Source organism: Cariama cristata, unplaced genomic scaffold (genome assembly GCF_000690535.1).
Source record: "Cariama cristata isolate BGI_N322 unplaced genomic scaffold, ASM69053v1 scaffold6589, whole genome shotgun sequence".
Lineage (NCBI taxonomy): Eukaryota > Metazoa > Chordata > Aves > Cariamiformes > Cariamidae > Cariama > Cariama cristata.
The window spans coordinates 1-20299 of NW_009636241.1; the positions used below are offsets into that span (position 1 = coordinate 1).

General features: G+C 39.2%; 1 protein-coding gene across 1 annotated transcript; it reads left to right on the top strand.

Moving 5' to 3' along the window:
- Positions 1 to 1412: 1412 nt before the first annotated feature.
- Positions 1413 to 19951, top strand: MTMR8 (myotubularin related protein 8; the record flags this gene model as incomplete). Its single annotated transcript, XM_009707846.1, has 13 exons — positions 1413 to 1571; positions 2241 to 2403; positions 4743 to 4900; positions 6447 to 6575; positions 7583 to 7717; positions 9699 to 9831; positions 11588 to 11697; positions 12826 to 12951; positions 14621 to 14670; positions 16790 to 16990; positions 17402 to 17530; positions 18488 to 18614; positions 19667 to 19951. Coding segments are annotated over 13 exons (1905 nt in total), but the record flags the coding sequence as incomplete, so codon positions are not given.
- Between the last annotated feature and the right edge of the window lie 348 nt (positions 19952 to 20299).

Sequence of the window (20299 nt, forward strand, 5' to 3'; positions counted from 1 at the left end):
TGGGGGCGGTGGGCCTCGGCCGGGGCTGTGGTCAGGGCCGTGCGTTTTCAAGGCCTTATTTGTTGTTTATTTGTTTTAAGGCCATGATTAATTTCAGTAAGGGGGCTATCTTTGCTTTCGTTCAAGGCACACGTATCTGTGAGCGTCCCTTGCACTTCTCAGACGGGTCACGGATAAGTCTGGAAAGCGTAAAGCTACTTGAGGTGGTGTATAGATATTTCTTACTGTATCGCCTGGTTGGAATTGAAATTTTTAGTAAGGATACTGGTCAAAAGGTGATTTGGGTACGATTCGTGTAAACTTCATTTATATCAAAGTAGACCCCCTCAGTCCAAATAAGTGAGTTGATATGTGCTTTTTCAGTTGAATGAAGTGAAATGGGCGCTCTGGGAATGCTGTGCTTATGACAGCTAAAAAAAATTGTATTTGCTTCAGGCAGCTGTCTGTTCAGCAGTTGATTTTTTTTTTTTTTTTTTTTTTAAATTGCCATGAAGGTTGCTAGCTGCTGTATTTTGTGTTGTTTTATTCTCTAGCAGATTAGTTTGGGGATGTGCCTTACCTGTGTTGCCTAAGGTGCTTTGCTGGACCTGCTTGTCTCTAGTGGCCTGAAAAAGGGCAGTGTTGGATATAATAATTATATGTGTGGAAAACCAGGGCATATTAGAAGAAGACATGCAGCTGAGACCTCTGCTCTTTCTTTGCTGACATTTTCCATGATTTATCTCAGACCAGTGACCCTGTAAGGAAGCTTACATATTCAGTACCCAGGACTAATTTATCATATGCTGTTAAACTGTTTGTTTACATTGTCCTTCCAATTATTTTTTTTCCATTATTTTTGCTTAATGATGAAAGAAAAATTCCATCTATGTTCATTAAGAAGCTAATAGGCTAGGAGAAAAATCAATGAAGTAATGTTTAATATTTTATTATGTCTATGCTGATGTTTTTTAAAACTGTTTTTATTAGTAGCTTAGTGTGGTTTATGAAATGCAGTTACATGCCTAGGAAGTGTGTTACAAGAAGTAGCTACTAATTCTCTTTTACAGTGACTGAGCAGTTGAAAGTCAGACTGGAGAGGGCTGTTTTTTTCAGAGTAATACTTTGATTACACTGAACATGGGCAGTCTTTTCTTTCGCGGTTCTTTGTTTTACTTTGCATGGTAGTAAACTCTGATCATCTTGGCTACAAATCCAGTAATCCTGTTACTCACACTGATCCTAAACCTTGGCTGTTTAACCTTTTTTTTATTTTAATTGCTGGAGAAATAATTTGGGTTTATAGTGTAAAGCTGAGTCAGTGGCACAGGGAGACTTTCATTCTTCTATTTTTCTGTCTTCCTTCCTGAGTGATATATTAGAAGTTAAATGACTGCAGTTCAACAGATGCTTAGATATTTCCTTGATCAAAGTCAAACTCATTTTTTCATACTCTTTTTGTGTTGCAGGTTGAAAATGTGAAATTACTCGATCGCTATACAAATAGGAAGGCAGCAAATGGGACGTTATACCTGACAGCTACCCACCTCATCTATGTAGATGCTTCTGCTGAAGTCAGAAAAGAAACATGGGTATGTTGTAATACCTGGAGTCTGTTTAAACACAAGTGTAAAAAATACTTTACATCTTGTACCCAAATTAACAGATTTGTGAATTCCAAAGTTGTAGTGGTCTTTTATAGCATTTTGATGTCAAATGCTTAAGACAAACATCTGGTTTGGAAGGAAATGAACACAATGGTAATGTGACTTGATGGAGGTCACTCGCTGAATTAGTGTTAGTTCCCGGAACATAAAAAACTTGTCTAGTTTCCTGTCTCAAACTCAATATACTAAGCCAGCAAACTTGAATTTACGGCTTTTAGAAGTGCAAAATTAGCACTGAAATTAGCCTCTTTTATTAATTCTAAAGTAAAATGGGAATGACAAAATATATTGCATGTGGGGATGGTGGGAAAGCAAAGTGAACCAGCTAAACCGAGCTGCACATCAGTCTCAAAAAGTAATTTATATACAGCTGCATTTTTTCAGACTTGCTCTTAGTTATCTAGTCTTTGGGTGCGCAGTCTGGGTGTTTATTATGTATGTTTGATATACATCACAAATAAACTAAATTTCTGCTGCTAGTTAGATGCAGTAAGCATAAGTCGCTGATAGTATTGCAAAAACTTAGTATCTGCTTGTACTACTCACAACCTTATCAGTGGCTTCTGAAAAATGTTTTTATTTCCTGTTTTTCAGATTCTGCATCACCATATTGCAACCATAGAAAAATTGCCTCTGACCACAGCTGGATATCCACTCCTTATTCACTGCAAGAACTTCCACGTGGCTCACTTTGTTATTGGGCAGGAACGTGACTGTCACGAAGTGTATACCTCATTGCTTAAACTTTCACAACCAGGTATTTAGGATGGGAGTCTGTTTTGCAAATCATTGAAACACTTTAAGCTGGAAGGCTCGTCTGAGCAATAGAGAAAGCTTTGCCTGCCAGACTACTGCTTTTGCAGTGTCAGTGCAGGAGGGAGAGGATGTGAAATCAGAGTCAGTTTCCACCACCCAAGATGATCTGTGTGGATCGGCTCAGTAAGTAGAGCGCTGCCCTACGGACCAGGGCATTTGCTTCCAAACTAAACACAAATCATTTGTGACAGTGGGAATGAGGTGGTCTCCCCTGAGAAACTTCTGAAGACCTGTGCAAAGTTAATTTGCCTGACTGAGGCTATATGCAGCACCTCAGGCTTTTTTCTTGTAGGACTCATGCTACAAGAGTGTCATATCCCGTACCGGGCCGTTGACAGTAATTTCTGTGACTTAGCTGTTGGCCGCGAGTGGTTCTGCCCTTGCCAGTTCATACAGGTGTTCACGGAATTCTGAAATCCCACAAATAAAGCTTTGAATGTTGGCATCTTTCATTTGTTTCCCAATAGCATGTTTAGGCTGCTCTTCAGTGTTTGCCTTCTTTCAGTTGTGAAAGCCTGTGCCTCACCCTGGCTGCCCTGACTTGGAGTTACTGTTAAGGAGTGTAAGCAAAACGTCCTCAAAAGCCTGTGGTCTCTTCTGACTTCAGCTTTTTAGTCCGTCAGGCTCCTTGTTCTTCTTGCAGGATAGCATTCCACTGGGTTTCCTACCTGTTTCTGTCTATGGCAGCTTCTCTTCTTAGAGTGCTCCTTCAGTGAACCAGTATTTGGAGTTTGGCGTTATTATAAAGATGCCATTTGTAATTGCATTTAGTAATTATGTCACTAGTCTAAGGGGAGGGAATTGATGGCACTGGTCTGCTTCATGCTGGCCATCACACAGGACTTGAAATACTGCAGTAGAAATGGCTTTTGCTGAGTTTGGGTTTTTTGATTGATATTAAGGCTTGTGTCTATTCCCAGCATCTCCCTTGCATGCTGAGCTTTGGAGTTTAATTAGTTCTGAAGTTCTAATTCTAATGCTGTATCTGGCAAGTTTCTGGTGTTATGTTTAAAAGCTGTCACTGTTCCTTCAGTTTTGAAAATTAGAGACTTATGTAGCGTCTTGGAGTGTGGGAGCTGTCGCTGCAGGCGATTACATCAGTTTCTTTTGTCTTGTGATTATTTGTGTAGTATGCTGTAGTTCTTTCTTTTGTTCTATTTATGGATTTTAACAGTTCTCTTTTGTTGTTTTTTAAGTTTCTGTATGTGTGCTTCATGTTTTTTTGGCAGAGCATATAATTATTTATGATTTGCACGTGTATGATTGACAGCTATGGGTTACCTGTCTGGTAACCTGGCTACTTTATCAGACTCTGACAGGTTTGACTCTGTCTCTGGAGCACTTGCTGCCTTGGGAATCAGCTGAATGAGTTATTGGTTGGATTTGCATTTTATGAAGACAGGGAAGGAAATTGGGATGGTAGAGATGGAGGGAGGAAGAAATTACCATTTGTCAGAGACAGCCTGAAGCTTTTGTTGGGCTGACAGTAGTATTCAAGACATCTATCAAGTTTTCCATGCGGCTCAGAACTCACTGTTGAACAATGAACTTATAGGTGTGCAAGAGCTGTTTTATGAACTCTTCACAAAAAATGTATCTTTTAATACAAGTTTTCATTTATGCATTAATTCTTCTGATATAAATCTCATCTAACATCTCTATTGCAGTGAATTCAGTAAGAAATAATTTGTTTGGGAAAAATTACTGCTTTGAAGTTTTAATTAATTCTAGCAAAATGTTTTCACGTATCTCCCTGCATGTGGGAACTTGTGAGTATTGGAAATTCCTGAGGATTTCAGTATGAATTGTCCGCACTCAGTACTACCCTGAATGAAAACCTGTGAATGTGAGGCTGAGAAATTTAAATATCTATACTCTTCTATGTAGTACTGAGGTTTTGGGTTTTTTTTTTTAAGGAGTGAGAATCAGTCTAAGTTTGCTTGGAGTAGTGAAGCACACAGAATAATAGAAGAAAACTTCATGCCTCTGGTCTTTGAGGAGGCACAAGTAAAAGGAAAATCGCTGTTATTAAAATATAGCCAACTATGCAGTACAGTGGCATAGCCCTTTGGCTGCTTTAGTAAATGATTTCTAAGTCTCCTGATCTTTCTTGACTGCAAAATTTGTTTCATTCCTTGTATCAGTTGTGGTACACCTGCAGGTCCTTGGCTTACAAGGTGTGCATGTCCAAAAGATGGTGTTTAGGAAGAAGTGTTGACCTCTCTGTATGTGTTTGTATTTCTCTCTAACTAGTTACTTTTTCTTCTCTCTTCTTCCCAGTGAAACCTGAAGAACTTTATGCTTTCTCTTATAATCCTAAAATGTCTAAAGAGAACCGGGAGATTGGATGGAAGCTGATTGATTTAAAAGTAGATTACCAGCGTATGGGAATTCCAAACGGCTATTGGGAAATAACAGATCTTAATAAAGACTATGAGGTAATTCTTGCCCAAAGTAGCCATTTAATGCAGTATCTCTTCGTTATTAATGACCTACAGCAGTCCTTTTACTGCTGCATAAGTGATGCCTCTGGGGAGGAATGAGCTCAGTTGGTTTTAATCGAAGCAGCATTGTCTTGATGTGAAGTTGCAGATAATGATGCTATGGAAGAACAGAATAGAGCTGCAGAGTCACTTTGGTTTGCTTTGATCCTCCTGGCAAAGTACCAGATACTTGTTTTTCTAGAGAAATGTCAAACCATCTGTTAGGAAAAACCTGAAGTACCCTTAGCTGCTTTTGGTATTTCCAAACCCTGTCCCACCAGGCTGGTGACAGATGTGTAGAAGAGAAAGAAATGGCAGTGGTTTGGCTTGGTGGGGAATGAGGCAGAGTGGAAAGGGACTAGGTAAGGAAGGAAAAAACAGTAACAGAAAACAGATTATGTTTTTTTTTTTTCTTGCTTGGTTGGATCTTCTGCTAAATAAGGGCTCTCGATCATTTCGGTCCTAACTGGCTGCTGCTGTTATTTTCTTCTCTTTCTACCCTGTAAGGCCAGGTTGTATCTAAACAATGTTAAGTGAAAGCATTTTTCAGCAGACTTACTCAAACTCCTGCTTTGTATTATTTCCCCTTGTATTTCTTCTGATGTTGTGTACAGTCAGACCTTTCTGTCTAAAAGACAAAACATACAACTCTGAGGAAGATACCAATACATGAAGTTTTGAATCCCTTCCCCCTCCTCTCCGCTCCCTTCTGCCACTAGTTTTCTTTACTGTTACACTTCAGCATGAGGAAATATAAGCCTGTGCTGTCAGAAGTGACTGATAATTTTAAATGACTGCATCTTTGGATGCCTGAATTGAGGTATGATGTGACAGGTGCTTTTTCCATTAGCTGATTAGGGCATCTGTACATGGGCCTCAAAAATCATTAATGACTTTGAAGCCTTACTTGCTAGTATGTAACTCTCAAGTGCCAGTGCTTTGTAATTTCCTCAGGGTTTCCAGCTTATGTTTTAAAATTGTCAAGCCTAAGGTAAAGCCAGACTTGGACAATAGCTTATCTGTGAAGTACGTGCTGAAAAGACTGTACTTGTTTGAGGAAACAGGATAAAGCTGGTCTCTGAGGATACCACCTGGTTGCTGGAAGCTCATTTCAAGTTGAATAAGATTGAGAGGGAACTTTTAAAATACAGTGCTTAATTTCTCTTTTTATGACAAATCAGAAACTTTCATAACATTTATGGATTTAAAGAGCTTCCTTTTGATATGTGTTGTGTACTGAGCAGTCCCTTCGTTTAGGTTCAATTGCAAAATTTATTGTTTCCTTCACCACATTGTTTTATTTTGCACCTATTCCTGTGGTGTTTTTCTAAATGCGTCTTAATGGCTTGAAACTTTAGATGTGGACTACGATAGATATACTGTGGCAAACAATCTATTTCTGTTGTTTATAAATGCTAGATGATAAGCAAAAGATGAATTTTTCATTAATTTTGAATTGCTGAGTAGTAAAATCTGGAATTTTTCCTTTCTTCTCACTTAGGTTTGCAACACATATCCTCCAGAAATAGTGGTGCCTAGAGCTGCTAATAAGGCAGTGGTGATCGGAAGTTCAAGGTTCAGAAGCAGAGGGCGGATTCCGGTGCTTTCTTACTTATATAAAGAGAACAATGTTAGTTGTTCATTGTCTGCTGTCTTTGTGGGGAGTAAGGGTTCCCCTTCTTGTCCAGTCCCCTTTTAGTGAAAGGAGAGAATGAGATAGTTATTGGAGCATATTAACTTCACATTTGAGAACTGTGTTTCTCTTAATGGCTTTAATATGGTTTGTTCTGAGTCACAGAATAAGCTAGTTAAAGATAGACACTTGGGATGCATCCAGAGCTGTGCAAAAAGCACAAAGTCCCCAAGCTCCCTGTCTGGAAATACTTTTTTTTTTTTTTAAATCAGCTTTCAGCAATGCCTTGTTATGTGAGTTTTTTTAATCTGCTGTTTAGCTATATTCAATACTGTTTTAACATGTTAAGTCAGCTACATTTTCTTAGTATTGAGGAGGAGGAACCACCCTGAAATAAATCCCCACTAGCTCAGAATAAGTGAAGATTTCAGTTTGTGTTTTGTTTTTTTTTTTCCACTGAAGACCAGAGTGTAAATTTTTAACTTTGCTGTCTCAGCAGTGTTTTAGATGCAGATGTTAGGGAAATGCTGTCACAGTCAAATTGTTGTTTTCCTGAGGAAGCGTGCCTTGACCTGGGCAACTGTGTGGAGTTGTGCTGGCAGCTATTGAAATTTCCCTAAAGCATACTTAGTGCAGTTCTGAGTGTGGAATGGTAACAACTGATAAGCAAAGTTGTGGAAAAGAATGGTTTGGGCAATAGAAACCATGTAGAAAACATGAGAAAAGCTAACACTTGAGGTACTAATCACCAGGCAGAGCATAGTGGGTTTGAGAACATGGCAATAAATTCTGAAGCAGGGGTCCTTAGCCTCACTACTTTCTTAAGATTCCCAAACTTCTAGCTTTGAGAAATATTCCAGTAGTATTTCTATGTGTCCATTTAAGTAGCAGTTTTTCAGTGAGACACAGAATAGGACACTTAAAACCAACAAATGAGTGTTCTTTGGGGCAATGCAGTAGAAACAATCTGAAAGCAGAAAAATGTGAAGTCTTGTGTGTTGCAGGCTGCCATATGTCGTTGTAGCCAACCTCTCTCCGGGTTCAGTGCGCGCTGTCTGGAGGATGAGCAGATGCTGCAGGCGATCAGAGAAGCCAACCCTGGGAGCCCCTTCATGTATGTTGTAGACACAAGGCCAAAGGTATCTTCATGGGGTTTGTGGCTACTTTTAAAGCTTGTGTCTGAATTAGTAATGCTGTTTCCAGTTCATTCTTTCACAACTCTGCTAATGCTTTCTTATGCTGCATTAGGTTAAATAGTGTCAGTCCAGAATCAGGAATTCAGTATCGGGCTTCTGGTTCGGTGTCTTAATGTGACAAATGCTTGTGTATAATAAAACTGCAGTGTTAAATGCTGTTAAGAGTGCTTGCGCTCCTGGAGTATTCTGGGCTGAGCTTTGTGTTAAGGGTGACCTGAAGCAACTGGCAGTCTTGAAGCTGGCTGAGACATTGAAGCATTTTTCCCCACAGAGAGCTAGGTCCTTAATATGTTGAGTTGGAGAGAAGCCTTAGGATTCAGTTCCACGAGGCTGAAGTGCTTTTTATCAGCAGACCTGGGAAGAAGCGGGGCTGTATGGAGTCTGATAACAATTGAGAAAATAAATTCCCCCATTTTTTTGCCTTTGTAAAAATAACACTAATGTTCTTATGATGCGCAGCTTGGGGTTTAATACAATTCAGCTCTTCTGGTCCGTAGCCACTAATTGGGACTAGAACTTCATTGCTGACGTGTTTATGCAAGAGGATATTGAAGAAACATGCGCAAAATGAAATCTCTGACTGTCGTCTTGAGGAACTGAATTTAGAAACCCAATTCATTTGATTGTCTTGTAGGCATATTGATTGGGAGTGTCAGTATAAGCAAACTAGAACAAAAGGATTTTCGTAGTACACAATTATTTAAATACAAAGATTTAAAAGCACTCTGATTATTTTAAAATTGAGCTTTCTGAGAACCTGCTTCACTGTTCAGATATTGCAGTTATTTTATAGAAACTACGGATTTAGCTAAGCTATGGCAAGGGCAAGAAGGGAAAAAGTCCTTTTGGGAAAAGAGGGAATGTTTCACCTGTTATTTGAAGATGTATTTTGGCTTTTTGTAGTATGACATTTCCTAGAGAGAACCTGTTCTGTAATTATATGTATGTTTATAGCAATCACTGCATGTTCTTTTGGCATAGACAGATTCCAGTATCTTAGATGTTCCACTGAAATCTATAAATCTATCATTGATGGCAATTTGGTTCTAAAGTGTTTGAAAAAGGGAGAACTTATAATTGGTCTCATTTCTCCTTCTAACATAACATGTCTTACTCTGAATGGTAAAACTGAAACACTAGGGTTATTTAATTGTTCTAAAGATGTATGTACCGTATCTGACTCTTCCTTCTCTCCTCTCTATGGAGGCAAATCACTCCTCTTCCCAAATATGTAGGAGATTGAGGTAGTTTTTCCACACCCACACACACCCCCCTTTTGGTCACCACTAAAGATTTCCTGGTAGCTCTTGAACTGTTTTGGGTAATTCTTAGAGCAACTGGCTTCTTTTCTACTTCTTTTCTGCAGTTCCAGTTGGTTGCTGTATTCTTTCTGCTCAACTTTAATATTTCTATGTTTCCCTCAGGTGGCTTTATTTCATCTGTGCATGTATGTCTGTGAAAAGCTTTGGAATTCTCTTACTATTTCTATACCACCATGTATGTATGTTACTCGTAAAAATGGCTTTCCTAGTTTTACTTCCGTATGCTTCTGCCTGAATCTTTCTATGTAGCTTCACAGTTCAGGCAGACTCACTGTCTCTTTACCTGATTTGGTGACAGCAATATTCTGAAATTGGGCATGGTTTTGATGCTGCCTACCCTAAGAAATTCTATCCAGGGTCTTAATGAATCTCTGCATATGACTAATGGACTGGAGACACTGGTGTAATTTTAGTGAAACAGCTGGAACTAATGTCTGGGAGGTGGGGAAGTATGTCTGAGAAACAACTTTGTTCCATATATTTTCTGGGAGGTTTTAAAAAAAGAAGGACTTGCAAAACAGACTCATTTGTTTCTGTGTATTGTTTGTTGTAATTTTCTCTCTTTCCTTTCTATCCTATTCCTCTTCCCTTAAATTTGACAGTTAAATGCCATGGCCAACCGAGCTGCTGGGAAGGGTTATGAGAATGAAGATAATTATGATAACATTCGCTTTAAATTTATTGGCATAGAAAACATCCATGTGATGCGGAACAGCTTGCAGAAACTCCTGGAAGGTAGGTATGGTCTGTGCAAGCGGCCAGTCTTCATTACTCAGCTAATTCTGGACAGAACCTTTTGCTGAATGTATAAATCCTACATGTATGAGTGCATGTGGACTTGGGTGTGTGATGGAAGCAGATAAATGGTCAATATCTTACTTTGTTTGCTGTATTGAAGCGGCTGAAAGTATTGATGTTGTTAAAATGCTTTCCTGTTAGAGGTTTTATTTATTATTGTGATTAGTTTTGTAGTGGTTCAAAAATGGAGACTAATACTAACAACATTCCTTAGTAGTGACATAAAATGTGCATTCCTAAATGTTCCAATCTGAAAGAAAAGGCTGGAGAAATACTACGTTTTACCATTAAGAAAGTCTCATGGTTACTTTGTGAGCTATTAAAAGAAAACTAACATAGGTTGTTGAGGAAATACTTTTCTGGGGTTTGCTATGATTAGTTTGGAGTATTTCAGTCTTACACAGTATTCCTGATTTGAAATAAAATTTTGGCATGATCTTCCAAAGATTTCAATCTCATACATACATATTTCTTATTTTTCATTTATTTATGATTTCTTTTCTGAACTTGTTTTTTAATATATTAAAATGCGTTAAATTAATGTTTTAATATGTTAGAATATTTTAAAAGGCAGAGTAGCTCAGGTAATTAAGCTACTCTGTGAGATTGTGATCTTAGGGAGGAATGTGAAGCAGGGCAGAAGAAATACTTACCTGAGCCAATGGAGATCAGGAGGTGAATCAGACCCATATTTTCACTAATGTAGTTTTCGAGAAGTTCCATTAAAGGTTATGGTGTGGCTTGGATCAAACCAGCATACTCTGCTAGCTGGTTTCCAGCACTGTTGTTATCCTTGTGCTGACAAAGACTGCAGAACCGGGCAAAGTAGATGCTGCAAATCATTCTGCTTGGTCCCTGTGCTTAGTTTTCTAAAAGGTAATACGAGTGCTGTCATTCAAAATATGAGTTTAATATTTTAGTAACCAGCATAATGGTCATCTTGCTTCAAAATAGTTGAAAAATTGATGCTACCAATTGCCTGGCCAGGTAGGACTGCAGGATCCGTGGTGACCTTAGAGAAAAATGAGGCCATTCACACAACCAAGAGATTGGCTTGATCACAAGTATAAGTCCTCAATTGCCTGTTCCTGGCAGATTTATTTTATGGTGGAAGAAGAGGCAGAATAAATACTTGTTTACTCCTGTGCTCTTCTTCGGCAGTGATAAAATCGCACTCGCTGGTGCTTACGGACTATTGAACTGTATTAGTAGATGTGCTTTCTATGCTGGGTTTCAATACAGCATCTGAGTTGCCTTCAAGGTTAGACATGTTATTTCTCTCTCTGAATTAGAACTCTCCTCTTCAAATCTTTGTGATAGTGACTGCATGTTAGTGGTAGTTAGATGTGTGTGCGATGGTGATTTATAGTGAAGTAACAGATCACTAAACACTTTCTTTGTTGGAAAAGCTCAGGTGAAAAAATAATGAGTTACCATTTAAAAATAGAGGAAGATGATATTTTCAGATCCTCAGGTTCTCTCATAGCTAAAAATTGCTCATTTGTATATTTATGCAACTAGTAGTTTCTGTGTCCTTTAGGGATTATATTGCTGCTGACACTTAAAAAGCACAGAAATGTTAGCTTTTAGGTTCTACCAAGCTCTGTTGCTGTGAAGAGATAATGAGGAGGTGGGAAAAAAATAGAGGTGTTGTTAACATAGTGCCAGCTAATTCCTTTGTTTGTGTTCTTAGTGTGTGAGATGAAGTCCCCCTCAATGAGCGATTTTCTCACTGGGCTGGAGAACTCAGGTTGGTTACGGCACATTAAGGCTGTGATGGATGCAGGTGTCTTTCTTGCCAAGGTAAAACTGTACTCCAGCCTGCAGGTGAATTAAAAAATATGTAATTGTCTGTTAGGGACTGCTCCAAGGCTGTGAAGTTCTCTGTAGAGAGGGTGGGAAAACATTGCTATTCAGGTTGGGCTTAGCTCTCAAGAACAGACCTGCAGTTGGAGAACGTCAAGTGGGTTACCCAGCTAGCTCTCTCCTAGATGCTTCCTGTGACTAAATGAAATGCTGTAGGGGTTGGGACATTGTCCTGTGCACTATATTGTAATAAGCAGTTATCGAGGCTTTATTAGGACTTATTTGAAACAAATAAAATCACAGAATGTGAATAAATGACCTTTATAAACGTCTCTATATAATGCATATTTAGTAGCGCAAACAACTCGTAACCTTGTGCTCATTAGTTATTGAACCTCTCTGCTTTAAATGAGGGATTGTTTAGACCAGTTTATTTTCTGCTGGTTCTGCATGATGCGAGGACTGCTCATTTTTATTATTCAAGGCAGTCCTCATTTCTGCAGAGTTTGTGGCTTTGCAGGTTGGGCAAAAGGAGACAAGTCATTAAGGCACGTGACTCTTCAGTAATAATACAGGGCATGCAGGTGACACATGGCAAGAGTAGTGACCTTCTGTAAATGTTGTCTTTTCTCTCTTAATATTTTCCTGTGTAGCAAGCAAGAAGCTATTTTGTATTTCTCTTCTGCCACTGGTACAAGGGGAAGAAGGTGATCCATATAGGATGAAGTTGGGATGAGGTCTTCTAGTTTTTCCTGAGAAGTTCCTAGTCTCCATGTGTCCAATTATTATTCTTTACTCGTCCACCAAATTTTTTCTCAGAGGGAGGGGACTGAGAGTTCTTGGCCTTTCAGAAGACTGAGCATTTTGAGATCAGAGAGTCTTTATTTCTTGACAGTCTGCATTACTGACAAGGCATGCTACAGCATTTTATTCTAATTGGGGTTTCCTATGCGTTGATGGCTATGTGTCCAGGAACAGTGTATTTCCGTGGCCCAGATGAGAAATGACAAATTTTTCTCTTGGGTTTTAGGCCAGTCAGGTAAATGCAGATGAAGGAATAGCATTTAATTACAGTAACCAACCTAGAAAGCTGCTAAACTGTCCTGTCTGGTCTCTCCTCCACAGGCTGTGAAAGATGAAAAAGCTAGCGTGTTGGTCCACTGCTCTGATGGGTGGGATCGCACAGCCCAGGTCTGCTCCCTGGCTAGCCTCCTCTTGGATCCATTTTATAGGACTTTTAAAGGCTTCATGGTAAGAACAAAAATGTTGGAATTTCAAAAATAAAAAGTACTTTCTGGATTTGAAATGTAAATAGGCCCTGATTAAATGTTTTGGGCAAGTTCCTGGAACAAACAGTAGGTGACCTATATAAAACCAGCTTTGATTCTATAAACAAGCTTTAATTGCTCTGAACAGCATGGGCACAAAAAGACAGCGGTTGATTTACAATTCCCAAATTTTGTTTCCTTGAATGTCCACATGAGAACCACTAATGAGACATTTCAGGAAAAAAAGAGTGAGCAAAGGATGCTACTCTGGCAGCAATCCATAAAAAAGTGAAGAAGCTTGTCATTTAAGACACGTACAATGAATGGTCTCTTGTCTGCTAGGATTTAGAATTGGGTGAATTCATTCTTGTGCACAGGGCAGCATGTAACCTGTATGTCGTGTAAAATCTGTGCATCATTTAAGACCTTTTTTTAAAGCCATTACAGATGAATTTGGCTGTTTGCAGGCTTTTTCTTATTTGAAACCATCACTGCATAAATGTAGTGCAATCTGGGGTGTCATCTTTCCATTCATCTCCTTTTGTCAAATACCTGAAAGACAGACTGCTGCTCTTTCTTAGAAGAGTTCCTTCAAAGAAACCCTGAAATCTGAACGATGCAAATTTTGCCTCCTCCAGTGTGTTGCACTGCTGGGACTGTTTCCCTGTGTTCCATGATATTATAACTACTGTTATTTTTGCTTCTGGATTATACTGCGATCTTTTAACAGTTAAAATTACATCAGAGTGTGAAACACATGCCTGGGCTTTGGTAGTGCTCTGGAGAAGTCTGTATAAACTAAGAAAGGTGATTTTGATTAGGAACAGGAGCAGTAACTAAAACAGACGAATGCTTGTCTGTCCTCTGAGCAAACAGTTTATATGCACAAATCCTGTGACAGACATTATTCCTAAATGAGTGCACCAGAAGTGTAAAGAATAGAAAAAATTTGAAAAGCGGTATAACTCAAGTTTTCAAAGAACTCCGTTGTGAATTTCTGCCTTCCTTTTGTTCTTTAAGTCTCTGGATGATGGTAGCAGGAATTGATCTTTAAATGTGATCCAGCAAGGCAAGTAATAATGGATTCAGCATCAGTCACTTGGTTCCTTCTGAGACATATGTTTAAGGAAAATGCTACTTGCTTGTTATTTTCTTACATATAGCAGAGGCTATTTTTCTTTTAAATAGAATGCCATATAGTTTCTCTGATTGCATCCTGAGCTCCTGAATACACAGCTATACTTCTTGTATTCCTGTTCATGTGTTAAACATTTGTTGAATTCCAGTTGCCAATTTATTTTGCTGAATATCACAATACTCTTTTCAGAATTAAGTAGTACGTAGTGTAATATTAAGTTGTTAATTCTTTTAGCTCAGTGTGTTTCTATATTATGATTTTAACAACATAGAAACTCCCTCAAAATAGTACTAGACTTGCTTGAAATAATTTTTGATTCGAACAGTGATATTGTAATGGTAATTGTGGTTAACTAATCTGTAAATCACTATTTCCGTTGGCTTCTATGGATATAACAGTAGGGTCAGCACGTAGCACTGGTTGTAAGCTTTTTAGATTTTAACATTAAAGGCTTCATTTTGCTTTTTCTAAACAAAGTAATTCTTTTTTTATAAACTTTGTTTTGAAACTGAAGGTTCTAATAGAAAAGGAGTGGATTGCAATGGGCCACAAGTTCTCACACAGGTAAGAGCAGCATGTTGTCTTGGGTGTCGTGACTGGGGACTGGGTGAAGGCCTGACTGTGAAACTAGTACAGCGTTTTCAGGTTCATGTAATTTAAATGAAAATACAGGACAGAGAAGATTTGGAAAATACTGGAGAGCTGGTGACATAAAGCCAGTATCTGCTAGGGTTGTTATTTCATTGGTGCTTTTTTTTTTTAAATTACTTTACAAAATCATACTGTCTTGAACAAATTGTTTGAATTCTGAAAGTTTTCCTACCCATAAAGTCACATTCATACTACATGAGGAGTGCTACTGTTCTGGCAAGACCTGCTAATTCTTCTGCAGTCTTCTCCTGGAAGAAGATCTCAGCTGAAGTTTTTCAAGACTTGTACCAAGTTCAGAGCGTAAACTTGAGCCCAGTATAGCCCCAGTGCTAAATATAATGCTAAACCGGCATCCTCTAGGCAGATTAAAGATGCTGTCATTCCTATAATTGATGGCCTGCATCTAGTAGGGATATTGCCTTGAAATAATTCTCTTTATATTTACCATATAGAAATTAGAAACTGACATGGGCCAAAACCATGTGAGGAGGGAAGGGACCGATCTATTCAGTGGTATTAGCTTATTAAAAATTGAAGCTTTCTTATCAATGTGAAACTGATTCCTGTTTTTAATAATAAACCAAATCTATTTCCTTAAAGTGTATCTGAGGAAAATAGGCAATATGCACACCCTCACACTGGTATATAAGAAGGAGCAGTCAAAGATAAACTGCTATTTGGTCATTATTGGCTGAATAAATGTTCTGTGGTCACTGTTTCTGCTTCTTTAGGGACTCTTTTCGCCTTTTTTGCTTTAAGACCAAAAAAATCCTCCAAGCCAACTCCTATTCCGCTATAAAGGATTGTTCCAAATATGAAAACTGAGCAATGGATACAAAAAGTGCTTGAGACACAACTTTCAGCATTGACTGAGAATATGAACTTCTATTCCAGTAAACAAAATCATTCTTCTCGTAGTGGTGGCCAGTGCCTTACAGTTCTGAGGGAAATCACCCCTTCTTCATCCTGCTTCTTAGGGTACTGTGGTTGGAATCACAGAACCAGGAACTGGAGTTTGGTCAGCTAGATCCCTGTTGTTAGAAATCTTACTTTGTTTTTCCACTTAAGTTTGGGGATGCCTTGTTCCTTTCTGTGGATTTCTAGATGTTATCCCTTCCTAGAAAAGGATGATTCTGCTCCAGTTTTTTTCTCTGAAGACCAAATAGTCATTACAGTACAATAAAGTGTTGGCTGCTTTCCAAAAATGTCATTCCTTTCCTGGTTGTTTTTTGTTTTATGATGGGTTGTAATGAACACTGATAGATCCCTGGTTAGATTTTTGCAGAACTGGTAGGGTTTTTCTGAACTTCATCTAAAGCTGTAAAAATACTTTTTGATTGTTGTTTTGGGGTTTTCTTAGTTTGAGGGTGTGTTTTTTTTTTTTTTTCTTTCTGAGTAATTGCCTGCCAGGATTTCATTCTTGATGTCCAGGTGGCGCAAAATCAGGTTGTTCTGACTGTTGCTGCCTATTGTGGCTATGCTTACACCATAAAATACTCTTACATCCATAAAAGATTGTAGAGGACACTTCCCACACACACTGTTTCTTATTGTTCCTGACAGACAGACAGAATCCCACCAGTGTCAACTTTTGTTTCCCAATTAAGGGCTGGCATTAGTTTCTTATATTTGAGCAGTAGATGTTTCTTTGGAGAATATTGCCTTTTTTTCCCTTTGTGCTGACATCATAACATAGGCTCAAGGATTCCTATTTCACAAATATTTCTTCTGATACTTGCAAGTCTGTTATGTAGGCTCTTCTATTGCTAATTTTACTTTAGAGAAAGGGATATTGCACAGTTCTCGTCAGTCCTACCAGGTACCCTTGGAAAACGAGTAATGCTGAGGGTGGCACTTAATGTACGGTTGCTGTAAGATAAACCACATGAGTGGGTTTTTTTCTGACTCTGCAAACTAATTTCTTATTCTAGTAGTGAAGAAAACTTGCCAGTTGTTTAATGGTGAGGGGTTTTTTTTTTTTGGTGTGTTGGGTGACACAGGATTTAACCCTGTTTTGTTTGCATCTCTCTAGGTGCGGCCATTTGGATGGTGACCCCAAAGAAGTGTCCCCTGTCTTCACTCAGTTTGTTGAATGTGTCTGGCAGCTCATGCAGCAGTTTCCATGCACATTTGAGTTTAATGAGCGTTTCCTTCTTGAAATCCATGACCACGTCCACTCCTGCCAGTTTGGCAACTTCCTTGGGACCTGTCATAAGGAGCGTGAGGATCTGAAGTGAGTTGGCAGTTTATAGAACTAACAGTCTAGAGGTCACTTGAAATGTCAGAAAAAGGGCAAGTTGTGTGTGTTTGTGTGTTTTTAATATAATTGTAGATTGGTTAAGGGTAACATTATCTTGAGAGATGCTTGTGTTCTACAGTGTGAAAAAATCCTATAGATGAATTATCCCTGAAGACAGGTGTTTTAATTTGGCCCACAGTAATAACTTGCAGATACCCCTTTTGGACTGGATAGTGTCCCTTTTAAATGACTATATGTTCCTCAGTGGTGTCACAGGTGTTTATGAAATTAATCAGATACTGTGTAAAAATAATTCTTAGCTCCTTTAATCCTACTCAGAATAGCTAGCATTATTAATTCACTTGCGTCTTTTTTTAGTGATTAGATGTTATTTGTAATTGACAGAATCTTTGAGAAGACCCATTCTCTGTGGCCTTTCCTCTTACAGAAGAAGCAGGAATTGAGAAATCCTTTGTACAGAGGATTTACAGCTTACAAAGAGCTTCAACCAAACACACTACCTTTCAGTTTCCAGTAAGTTGCTTATTTTAAGAAGGGGAAAAAGGGGGGCGTTTCTTTCATTGTAATATAGGTTGGTAATTCAGGTTTAATAAAATAAATTTTCACTGATCAGCATGGTTTGTCTTATCTTTCCCATCCATTCCTCACCCATAAACTGGGCGTAGTAGTGCACAGGTAATTGCTAAGTAAGTGCAGGTACTGTAATTTAAAATAATTTTTTTTTCTTTAGTGTTGAGAGAGAGAGTGGGGAAAGGCGAGGAAAAGAACAGCTTCAGATGTGCGGATAGACCTCCCTCACACACCCTGACTGCTTGCTCTGTCAAATTTGCATGAAGGGGTAGACAATTGCTAAAGAAAGTTCCTCCTTTCTTCCTTTTAAATACATATTAAGGAAGTCTTTCAAACAGGAATTTCAGCGCTCAGTCACATCCAGGCTTATGCAGTCAGAGTGGCTTTCATAAGGAGGAATTTATTGTTGCCATTTCTGTTTGCTTGCCCAGGGTGTTACAGCTGAAACGGTTAGGTTTGCTTTGGTTTTGGCTCTCCTGTTCCCTGCTGAGAGACAAAGGGATGCAGATGTATTTTTTAGTGCTGTGTGTGGTTACTGGCAGGCAAAAGGTTTTAATAAAAGTAGGGAGGTAGGGCAAACTGAGGACTTGAAGGTGAATTGCCCAAGCTCCAGTGAGTCTGCTGTAGGAAAAAGTGTAATTTCATCTTATGCTAATACCTACTGCCAGTGCATGTGGATCATAAGGCAGAAGTACTTAAATCCTCAGAAGTTTTTTTGAACGTTACAAAAATTAGCCCATTGATCCTGAATTTTATAACCCCAGGCTGTGACAGTTTGGGTTTTTTTAAATCAATTACTAATCTCAATTTGTGGAATTTTTTTTCTTAAACAGCATCTAGTTTGTTGGCCAGTAGTGTACCATTCACCACTTAATTCTCTTTCCTTGCCCTGTCCTTGAGGTTTTGGTGTGGGATGTATAATCGCTTTGACAAAGGAATGCATCCAAAACAGTGTATATTGGATCATCTGCTAAGCTGCATGAGCCGAAAGATGAAACTGGAGGACAATGCATCTGAACTGGAAAATGTGAGTCCTAAATCTTAATAATATTTAAAATCACATGATGGTTTTGGCAAATATAACTAGGGTTGACGTTGGCACTGAACAGTTGTTTCAACAAGCTGGACAGAGCTGGGCAAAATGAGGGGTTAAATGACATTGCTGTAATAAATAGGTTTGATTTACCCAAAATTCTCATCTGTGTTGTGGCTACTGCCGAGCAGAGCCGGCGCAGCATCAAGGCTGTCTCTCCAACATTCCCGCTTCTTGCCCTCAAAGGCTATGGGTAGGCAAGATCTTGGGAGGGGATACAGCCAGGACAGTTGACCCATACTGGCCAAAGGGATATTCCATACCATGTGATATCTGCTCAGCAATAAAAGTTAAGGGAAAGGAGGAGGGGGATGCACTCGTTATTACGACGCTTGTCTTCCGGGGCAACCGCTATGCATACTGAAGCCCTTCTTCCTGGGAAGTGGCTGGACATCACCTGCTGATGGGAAGAAGAGAATCAATCTTTTGTTTTCCTTTGCTTCCATGCATGGCCTTTGCTTGTGCTTTATCAAACTGCCTTTATCTTGACCCACAAGGGGTTTTTTTCATCTTACTTTCTCCCCACTTGAGTCTTGCTGAGGAGGGGAGTGATGGAGCGGCTTGGTGGGTGCCAGGTGTCCAGCCAGGGTCAACCCACCACAGTCCTGTACAGCTGCCTGAAAGGAGAAGTGTGGCTTTTCTTTATGCTCAAGGCTCTGCTTGCAATATCCTTTCTATACATACTAAAAACAACCCACAAACAAAAACCTAAAGAGAGAGAGTCACCTAAAAATACACCAGTGAGAAGACGTGTCAGTGTCCTTTGTTAGGTTAATGTGAATGCTGAAAACTAGTTTTATTAATTGAATAGTGAAGTTTGTATCAAACATGTAAGGATCTATGCCCATGTACTTTAATGCTGGATTACAGACCTGAGAGGCAGGCACTGGCACAGGACTGTTATGTTGATGATTGTTTTTTGTATCTCTGACATCTGAGAATAATGCCTTTCATTAATTTTTTTTAATGTCTTCTTACTTGTGCAGAAACTTCCTTTCCTTGATGGTCCTTTGCCCAGCGAAGCTTGCTTCTTATCTAAAGTAGGACGTGCTGCTTCAAAAACACCAATGCTCAACACTCCTCAGGATTACGAAGGGGAGCCGCCTCCTGTGTTGAGCAATGGTGCCTCAGCAGGGGATATAGATGTTAGGTCAGATGTGGACCAAAAGCACAATGAGAACCTATCTCATCACCAGGACCTCCGTGATCTTAATGACACCATTGACGTTTTAGACTCTGAAGCTAAGGATGGAAAGCCGCAGCACCATTGATCGGCTCTGAGAACTGTATTCAAAGAACCAGGCGCTCATGGTGGTGAGGTGTAAGCTGTGCCCCTGTGAGGGTATAGACCACCTCCCCGTTTCCAGCTAAGTGTGAGTACCTGTGTTTGTAGGGAGCTGTGCTCGCTGTAGAGAAGACAGCCTGCATTTGGTTTGGTTTGCATCATTTTGCAGCTAAAATGATGAAGATGCATACAGAGCTGCCCGGAAGGCTACCTTGAGTTAGTGTAAAGCTTATTTCTCAGTGGAAACACGATGTGTGTTTAAGGTTTGTGTGACTGCCTGCCAGTACTGGTATTTCAAGCTGAAAGAAATCTTGGCTGGTTAATGTGGGATTTA